The sequence below is a fragment of the Phalaenopsis equestris genome, unplaced genomic scaffold (genome assembly GCF_001263595.1).
Source record: "Phalaenopsis equestris unplaced genomic scaffold, ASM126359v1 Scaffold001243, whole genome shotgun sequence".
NCBI lineage: Eukaryota > Viridiplantae > Streptophyta > Magnoliopsida > Asparagales > Orchidaceae > Phalaenopsis > Phalaenopsis equestris.
In genome coordinates, this window is record NW_018165682.1 from 45,507 (window position 1) to 56,107 (window position 10,601).

Sequence of the window (10,601 nt, forward strand, 5' to 3'; positions counted from 1 at the left end):
ACGTAACGGTATATATATATTCATGCGTAGTATTTTTAAAAAATTTAATTGACTACAAAGCTACAAATATTTATAATCAATTAAAATTATTAATTAAAAAAATAAAATAAAAATTATTAAATTAAATTCAAAGGATGTTTTAATATACAATAATTTTTAAATCTTTCCCCAATCATTAACATCTTATGGCTACGTAATTAGGGTTGTCAAAATAACTTTTTGTCCGTGAACACCTTTTATTCGGCTCGCTAAGCATAGGAGTCGAACACGAACAAACATTTTGAGCTCGAAATCTAAACGAGCTGAGTCTGAGCTCGCTCGTGTTCGCCTCGTTTGCACCCCTACCAACACCTTTCCCCACCTCTCACCCTTGTCCTTTGGTGTCGTCATCAGGACAACCAAAAACCTATTTATTTCTCATTGTTCCCTTGTTGTTCAAGCAATTCCCACCACACCTAACAGCTCCACTTGCCACCCAACTTGTTATTATTGTCCTCCTCCCTAACTGATACTTCCATCCCGTTTCGCTACATTGTGGCTGTTCCTTCGCAGTCCCGCACCTTCCCTACCATGTCGCCAGCTCAACACCTTCCAAACCCTAATAATAACCACCACCACCTTTGATTCATCCTTGTCACGTGTTCTATGTCGTGTGTTGTTATTTCTTATTTCAATTGTCTGGTTATAAATTCCTATTTGATTTCAGTAATAATAATTGCTTTCCTATTTTCACTTAAGTTAATCATTTATAGCAGGTGGTACTTCACCAATTTCCAACCGAACTTCCTTCTTCTAAAATTTCAGGTGCATTCATTAACTTAAACATTCAAAATTATTATTAAATTTTTTCTTGTACTTATCACATTTGGTTTTTTCATCAAGATTGCATTATTTAATCCTAAACCATTCTCTGATAACACATTTGCCACAACTCGGTCCGAGGTTTGGAACTATTAAAAAATAATTTTAGAAATAAAACAATAATATTTCTCCACTCTTCTTTTGTACAATCACCAAACCAGATATCATTTAACCTTTAATTCAATTGTGAGTCAAATTAAAATTACTAATTTTACTTCATAGAATTTGAATAAAATAAAGGGTTTGTTTGGCGGGAGTGTGCATCTTATTCCAAATCCCTAAATTTTGAAAATCAAGGCATTTGTTTGAAAGAAATTCAAATCTAATGTAAAATAGTATTATATTTGAAATTCAGTTCTTTGTTCATTTTTCCTAAATTTTGAAACTCGGCTGAACACACTGCTTAATGTGAAAATAATATTGGCCACCTATTGCCATCTTCTCGTAGTCGTTGCTCGTCATCGCTCGCCACAGTAGGCCCCCCGTCGTCGCGACCAACTAAAGTCACTCTGATCCGCCTCCTGCCACCGTAGTCGGCCATCTTCGTAGCCGCCCGTGACAAACACATCACTTTGAAATACATTATTTTCATTTTATGTCAAACCAAACCAAAAGATATGATGTGTTTCATTTCTTTTACACCGATTCAAACTCAAAAGAATTTTCAAAACAACACATTACTTCTACATTGTATTCATTTTACAGTGTAGTATTTTTTCAGCAAACCAAACAACCCCATAACTAACTAAAAGATATAACTTATATAATAAAAAAATAAACACTTATTCGTTCCACTGTTTCATCACCCCCACATGTGAACCAAATTCGCATGTTACTTCTTCTGGCATGCTAGGGCATGAATTCCTCTTCTCGCACCGCAACTGCTTGGCACTTTTTTCCTTCTTGATTGCTCGAGTCGGTTCACTCTCACCTCCTCCCTCACACGATAAACACAAATCGTGCCTCACTACACCTCTACCTTTCTTCTTTCTCCACATGAGGTCCCCACAAAGCCACCTCCCCTCGTCCTCTTTGCATGAGACGTCTCCCTTGCTCACGGCATCGCTCGCATAGCATCAATGTATGCAAAGCTTCGGTTAGAGTTGCGCAAGAAAGATACAATACTTCCTTCTCTTCGATTAGAGCATGGGTTTCTTCTACAACAGTTTGCAGGGCTCGATCAAATTTATATGAGCCACAAAATAGAGAAAATGTATGGTTTCCGTGCTCTTCTTCCTCATGGCTTCACCTACTCCCTTCATTCTCTTTCTCTTCCTCTCCCACTATGACTCACTCGCCTCTCTAATGGGGTCGAACATGAGAGGATAGGAAGGGTAAGCCCTTTGTTTAACTAATAATAATAATAATAATCTGTTTCGACACTTGCACCAGAGAAACTCATCAGCATTTACTCTAATTCTCTCTCTATAAACACTCTTCAATTCTCACGCATCCAAAGGTATAATTCAAGAAAAAATACTAAAAATCTGAAAGCAAACTCAAAAGGAGAAGGATGATAAGAAGAAAGAGATGCATGGTCAAGATCCCAATAAATTTTGTATCAATGTCTCTTTCTGCATCAATCAGCCTTGTCAAACTCACAAGAAAATGATAATGTGCACGTAACGGTATCATGATTGTGAGCCTGAAGCCATCCAACATAGGTAGTTTAATAATATCAATAGACAAGTACACACGCTTCATACTACATTAATACTAGTTTGGAATACTATTCAAATAATTCTGTTATTGCAAACTCATTTCCAATCAATGTGCAACTTTAATCATCATAAATTTCTACGTAAATTATCTATTCAGAACAGTATTAATAATCATTTGGCACAAATTTCTCGAGTTTTCATCTAAAGGGATGAATACTTCTTTAAATTGATGGTCAAGAAATTGTGATTTTTTATTCCATACATATTGTGCACATCATCTTAGAGTTATATTAAGAAAGCCCGGTATCATAAGCAAACAGGGGCATCAAAATTGATATTAGAGTTTAAGATTATATCACATGTCAACTAAAAGTAGGATTATAACTAAGGTCAACCAAAATAATAATAAATGAAATAATTTAGATGAAATAAAGAAACGATTCTAAAAAATTATAATGTGATTATCATGAGATTCAAAAATATAAATCTACATTAGATTGAAATAAAATATGAAAAAAAAAGAAATTTTCTTTTTGAATTGATAATTTAAAAACAGCCTTTTAAAGTAACAATGGTTGCTTCCCAAAGAGTTGAATGTGCTCGATCAAAACAAGTGGGACATGCACAACTAAAGAAGAAAAAAGTATGATGTGCTTAAATATTATCCAAATATTAAAGATGTTATAGCCAAAATTCGTTCGCCTCTAGGCAAGTTAAAGGCAATAATTATAAAAGAATTAAACTATAATTCAGCAAAGAAAAGACAACATGAGACTTTATACATAATTTTCCACAGTAAAAAAAAAAAGCACTCCGAAGGAAATTTCTTTAGCATCTCTTTTAGAGTCTGACAAACCTACACTAAAACAAGACTCATACATAGTCAAATCCTATCTTGATGAAAAAAAACTACCATTTAAGAAACATTATTTTGAAACGCAATAAAGGCATAAGAAGGTCAACAATTATAATACGAGTCTAGATATGATTGTGTTGAATAAGAATTAATACCTACAATAGAATATGTCATGAGCCTAAACCTACACCTGAGGGAAAAAAAGAAGATTTTAGTCTACAAATTGAATTGTGAAGAACATAAAAGACCTAGAACTACATATAGAAATTAAATACCCCTAAATTTAAAATTGAATAAATCAGGGTTATTCTAGCTGACGAATAGATGCAACAAACAAATAATACAGCTCAAGTTGAAGTATCTATTCAGCTTATTATTAAGCCTACAAATAAAACCTAGATTGAAATTAATTTTTTTTACTATTTCTTGATATACACATTTATGAAAAGCATTGTACAGATATATAAGTTAAAATTTCAAAGAATTTATTAATGATTAATGCCTTAAAGAAATGTAAAACTTAAAACTCCATCTTTTTTTATCCAATCAGAAGTGCATATAACATCACAACTATTATTTTGCTTGTTTGCTTGTAAAATTAACATTATGAAAACTAAGCTAAGGTAGTAAACAGCAGAAAATTATAACTAAAAGAAAACATATTAAGAGAAGACTCAACACCGTAAATTTGCAATCCATGACTTCCTGTCCATATGCACAATTGCGAGTACACAACTGCACAAGCAGGCACTAGATAAAGTTGATTTTTTTTTTTTTTTCAATAATCTTCCCACAGAGAAAAAGCACAAGGAGTCGCACTATAAAAAAAATTTTGGACAAGATTTATGCCGCCTACCCAGAAGTGTGCAACTTCTTCCATAATAGCAGCTAATGATTACAATTCGTTGTTACTCTAATGGAATGAAGATTGTAATTCATAAATCATTTCAGCATGTCAAATTGTCCCAATAGCATTGAATTCGAATAGGATCTTCATAGTATAAATATAAAACCAACAGGTTGAAACTGGGAATGAAAAAACATTTGAAAATTACAAGTTCTTCGGTTCAGATAACAGAAAATCACTTCTGCAACTTATATCTGAGATAAAACCTTCGAGTTGACATAGGTTGAGAGAAACAACGATAACAAACCTTCCAAGTTGACAAAATGTCCAAGCAGAAGAATACAAAAAACCAAAGTTAAAGAGTAATACAAGTAGACAGCAAAAAGCATTACCTGAGCATTGGGAGACATGCTTCCAGATTTGGAATTTGATATTTTCCTCATCTCCTTTATATATGATTTGAGTAAAGGAACAGGTTGAAATTGGTCTGTCAGTTCAAATGCAAATACGAGATTAACAGCATCAATTTGTTTTCCTCTATTGATCAGTGAATTGATGACACCTAAGGCATCCATCATACATTATTAGAAGATCAGAAGCCGACAAAAACTAAATCTGCTTAATTGGAGAATGTAAAGTGCTTCAAAGAATTAGAAAATAAAGGCGCAATAGAATCACACCATTCTTACCGCTTACAATACCTACGCGTGGCAAATACTAGGGCACGTACAGATGAGAAAAATAAGTTTCCCCACAAGGCATTGGTGGTGTGTCTTGTTCACTAGAATAACAATGGGAGCATCAGCCAATTTCTCATTGGGATCCATTAAAATAGCCACTAGTTTGAAAAATAGAAGGTTGGACTCTGTCAATAGGTCTATCACATATTTGTGTTGGTAAAGGCAAATGCCTCAAGAGGATCGGACAACTTTTATGTCTAAGAAATATTAGAGAGACCCCAAGTCATCCATTTCAAAGGATTTGGCAAAGAAGCCTTTAATAGATTCCAAAGCATATCATTACCTAAGAGCATAATATTATCGATATAGATGATAAGGATGACAATTTGGCCACTAGAGGAATGCCTGAATTAATTACATCTGAGAGAACCCATGGCCCACTACCACTTGCGTGAACTTGATGAACTAGGCCAAAGTGGATTGTTTCAGTCTGTAGAGGGACTTCCACAATTGACGCACTTGTCCCCAAGAAGAAATAGAGTCAAATCCTGGAGGTAGAGATATGCACACTTCCGTGAGATCGTCGTTAAGGAAGACATTCTTGACATCCAGCTAGAGTAAGGGTCAATCCAAATTCACAGCAAGGGATAACAGAACTCAAATGGTGTCCAGTTTCGCAACTGAAGCAAACATCTCCTCATAGTCAACTCCATAGGTTTGTGAGTAGCCTTTGGCGACCTACCATGTTTTATTGTGTTCAAAGGTTCCATCAGAGTTAAATTTGGTACTGAAGATCCATCAGCAACCAAATGTTTTCTTTCCCCGATGAAGATCAACAACATCCCACGTATGATCTAATAAAATGACATTCATCTCATCCATTACTACAGCCTTTCAGAAACGGTCTACCAAATGCTTCCTCAATAATAGAAGGAAAACGATCCGTCAAAGAAGTGGAATGCTTTGTAGATTGGCGACAAGCTTTGAAAAGAGACTTATTTTTCCATGGAATAAAGAGAGCAAGTCTGATTGCGTATCTCAATGGTATAACTCACCTCCTCAATCGGAACAGGAGTAATCTCTGCAAGTGTAGCGTCAGGAATGTCGTTCGGGGTGGATTCCAAGTCCTATAAAGAGGCAGTGGGCTGAAGAGTTGAGGTAGTGGGATAGGTCTCAACCAAGGGTTTCATGCGCCAATTATAAGCACGGAGAATGGGTGAAGGAGATGTTGGTCTAGTAGATGGTAGATCCAGTGGGACAAATGGTTCCTCGAGATCAGTGGCTAGAGTAGGTGGCATAACCAACAAAGTCGGAAAAGTAGTGCACAAAAAATCTAGTTCCCCCACTTGAGGCAGTGTTGAGGAAGTAGGGAACACTTTCAAGGAATGAGACATAGGCAATCACATAAAGTTTATTTGTGATAAGATTGAGACACTTATAGCCTTTTTAGTAGAAGAATATCCGAGAAAGATAAGCCTAATTGACCATGGATCAAGTTTACTACGAGTTGGGGACGTATTTCGAAAGAATGTCAAGTAGCCAAATATTTTGGGGTCTAATGTAGAGAAGAACCAATTGGTAGGATAACACTATCTCAAGACTACTAACGAGGTCTGAAATTTGTGAATTTTTTTGGACACTCTATTGATGAGATATGTGGCCGTAAGTATGGCATCATTCCAAAACCATTTAGTGATGTTCGATTGAAATATAATGGAATAAGCAACTTCGAGAAGGCATCATTTTTTTCGTTCAACTGCAATATTTTGTTGAGAAGGAGCCATACAGGAACTATGATGAAGAATGCCCTTACCAAAAAATCCCCTAGCATAGAGTTAAAAAATTCACGGCCGTTGTCAGCACGAAGGACTTAAATTGATGTTTTGAATTGGGTCAAAATGAAGGATTGAAATTTTTTGAAAGAGATGATATCTTCATATTTGTATTTTAAGATATAGGTTCACGTAATTCGAGTACGATCATCAATCGAGATAAGAAACTGGCATTTATTGGTGTAGCTATAAGTTAGTAAAAAAAAGGCACAGAAGAAGTGTAAGAGTGTTGTGAATGTGAAACTCGATGTTAAAATAACAGAAAAATCTCACATTTGGAACTAGATAAAATTTTATTAGTAGACATCAAATGATGCAATTGTTTTAAATATTAAAAATTGGGGTAACCCAAACGACAATGTAAAATTATCATAGATCATTCAAGAAACTGAGAAAGACTATAATGATTGGATGTTCACTCGTCAACCTTGCTTTTCCCTTAGAAAAACTAGAGCCCAGCCACCCACTTATTAGCAGTTCCATCCATTCTCCCCGAACGATAATCCTGAAAGACAAAAAAAATATCAGGAGAAAAATGAGCAATACAATCAAGGTCACATGTCAGCTTCTTGATTGACAAGAGGTTACATTTTAATGAAGGCACCTGAAAGTCAAGTTTGTTGCTAGAAAAACAGACCCTTTGCCCGCAATGGAACTTCGGGAGCTATTAGCAATTTTAGTAGTATCTCTCCCAAGTCAGGAAGAATATGTTGAGAAAGCTTGAGAACATTCAATCATAAAATTTGTGACGTATGAATTAATAATCCACGGACTAAAACAAAAACAGTGAGTGTCATTGGAATATCACCATGATGAACATGGGAGGTAGATAGGTTGAAAGAGAAATAACTATATCCAAGTAGTTTGATCAAGTGCTTCATATGACTCTTAATGAAGTCAGGTAATTCTGGAATGTTCTCAGTGGGAGTCGGTTATACTGTCGTGGCTTCTAAGGTTGTATCGAAACTCTTACCAGCGAAGGATTTGGTGGAAGGTTTTTTCGACAGTTTCTAGTTGAGCTTTCAACACTTGTCGCAGGTATAATTTAGTTTGTGACGGTAATCACAAGTTGAGTTATTTGCCTGTGATGGCTTGGATGAGGTCGAGCACTATTAAAGACCAAGGAGGATGGTTCGGTTGATGGAGTGACAGTGTCGAGCATGAAAAGTCTCTGGCTTTCTTCACGACGCACCTCACCACGAGTTGAAGGAGATACCGACCAAGAATGCACCACAAGGTGAACGCACCTCAATGAATGCACGAGTTGAAGGGGATACCGGTCAAGAATAAGACCCCGAACTTAGTCGAGATCCTTGCTTACACCCACTAGAAATTGAAATACACGATCCTTTTCCACAATTTTCTGAAAGAGGGAAAGATCAACCGAAGAGTCCCATGTGTAGTCGCAGTAGAGATTGCATTCCATCCATAAGGCCAGCAAGTCATTGTAATACTGGGTCATGATCCCTGATCCCTGATCCCTGTTTTGCCCCGCGGATCCTCTTCAAAACCTCATAAAGTTGGCCAGAGTTTCCTATGCCCATGTAGGTTTCGCGAACTATTGTTCATAATGCACTTGCAGACCATGAAAATAATCAGCCAAAGCATGATCATAGAATTCTCCACTTCCTACGCTCCATATGTAGGGTCAGTTTTTGGAGGTTCATGAATCATACCTGTGAGATAGACGAACTTCTCGTGTCCTTTGACGAACAATGACACGGCTTGAGATCATTGGAGAAAATTAGAGTCGTTAAGTTTATGAACAGTGATCAAGTAGTTCATGTGATTTTTCGAGCCTCTGGTCTGCAAAGGGTTGATGTTGGTGTTGATCCTTAGGTGAACCTAACTACATCATTGGAAGGAAGCTCAGTGATTGAAGAATCTGCCATGATCCTAACTGAGCCAAAAGTGATGTTTGGGTTGCCAAGACATGGGAAGGTTTCGGTTGTAAAAGAAAGAATCAGCTACTATGGGTCCTGTAGGGGATAGATATAGCCTAAGGGAGTTTCAACAGCCTTGGAAGGAGACCGGGCCAATTGGAGGAAGGTACGGCAGCTGGAACGTTTCTTCTTGAGAAAGATCAAGTTGTTTGGAGAGAAATCCAACTGACTGGGGGTACATCCAAAGGGTAGAGAGAGATTTGGTTCGCTGGAGGGAGATCCAGTGGAGGGAGAGCCAGCTAGAGGCTGGAAGTAGGTGGCCAGCGAAGGAATCCTTGCAGAAAAAGGCTTGCAGGCGGTCGGTAGCTGAGGAAGAGTCCCGACGGCTAGGATTAGAACCATGGCTCTAATACCACGTTAGATTTGAAAATAGAGTGGAATGATCTTATTGAGCAACAAAATAGGTATGAATACATGATATGAGAATATGGGAAAGAAAAGATATAATATCCAAATCTTTCCGAATAACACCCAATAGAAAAAAGGAAAAGACAAATAAGGAAATACATATAATAAAAAATAAAATGAATGACAACATAAAAAATAGAAAAATCTTCTAATATCTTCTAATATGATGCAATGAAGAAAAAAGAATTCATGTAGTCGACCCCACTTAGTGGGATAAAGGGTTGTTGTTGTTGTTATACTATGAAATTTTTTTCTCTACAGCATGATGGTTGGCATATCAAAAAATAATATAACTATTTAAAAAGCAAATAAAATGACTTCAACAATGCCTCTTTCAAAACCAACCCACCAATATACAACACAAAAAATTCCTAGTTCCCATATTATTGTCAATCCACAGCCTGCCTCATTTGCAATGTATAGAATGTAACTGATACTGGGATTTAACAAATATACAATTAAAAGCAAATATTATTACTGAATTAAAATAGAAAATTACAACATACTATGTGTAAATGTGAAATTACAACAATACAACACACAACACTAGAACTAGTGGTGGAAATCAAATAGAAATGGTGTCGACTAGGGATGTAGACCTCCAAGGCAGAGGCAAGGGGGGTGAGTGTCGGCGTTTAAAAAGGGGGGGAGTTACGTTTGGGGGTCGCCCGTAAGAAGCTGTCGGTGTGGTGATCATCGATTGCAACTGACTAACTCCCTCTACCGGATACTGTATTCCTTCCACTTTCTGTCTCTTCAAAGAGGAGTCTTCCCTGGCACCAATCTTGAGTAGTGACGGTAACCCTTCTGTCTCCCGGCGGCTGACGATGTCCATCAGAGGACCCTCGTACTCAACATTGACCTGACTGTAGTCCAAGTCAAAGTTCACCACGCCACCCTGAGCTGCCTTTTCTTTATTTAGTGCAAGATTTAAGCCGTCTTTAAAAGAGAAAATCAGCCTCGGACTTGACATTTTCCTGCAAAAAGACAGGAAAACATCAGCGTGCCGAAATTCCAAAACGAACAAGAACAACAGAGCATTATTAAATAGATTTTAGAATTGTGAACGTGCAAACATTTTTTTCTTTTTAATTTAAATTGGTGGAATTTAGAACGAAAGTGAGGAAGGTGAAAGTGCAAAATCAAATTTTCAATTTCATTAAGATTAATTTTATTACAAAATTTTAGGACCCAGTCCCAGACACTAGCCGAACAACCACACCCCAGACCAAACATTATTTCCAGAGCTTCACTCCGGGGAATGTTAAGCTGCGTAATAAGTCTTCAAATATCGCCCATTGACCGGCAACATAGGTCTTTCGCCTCGAAAGTCCACTAGCTGGTAAGATCCTCCTGAATAGACCTTTTCCACGACGAATGGTCCCTCCCAGGTCGGTTCAAACTTTCCACCTATCTTGCGGTGTGCAAGAATAGGTCTCCTGAGAACAAGTACGAGATCACCAATCTTGAACGTCCTAGGGCGGACCAGCTTGTCGTGAGCGTGCGCCATCCT

General features: G+C 37.1%; 1 protein-coding gene across 1 annotated transcript in view; it reads right to left on the bottom strand.

The window, feature by feature from the left end:
• LOC110033640 (FRIGIDA-like protein 3) overlaps nt 1-10,601 on the bottom strand; it is a 58,277-nt gene that overhangs the window by 7,324 nt on the left and 40,352 nt on the right. The window contains 1 exon segment of the mRNA XM_020737688.1: nt 4,618-4,787. Coding sequence (XP_020593347.1) covers nt 4,618-4,787 — 170 coding nt within the window.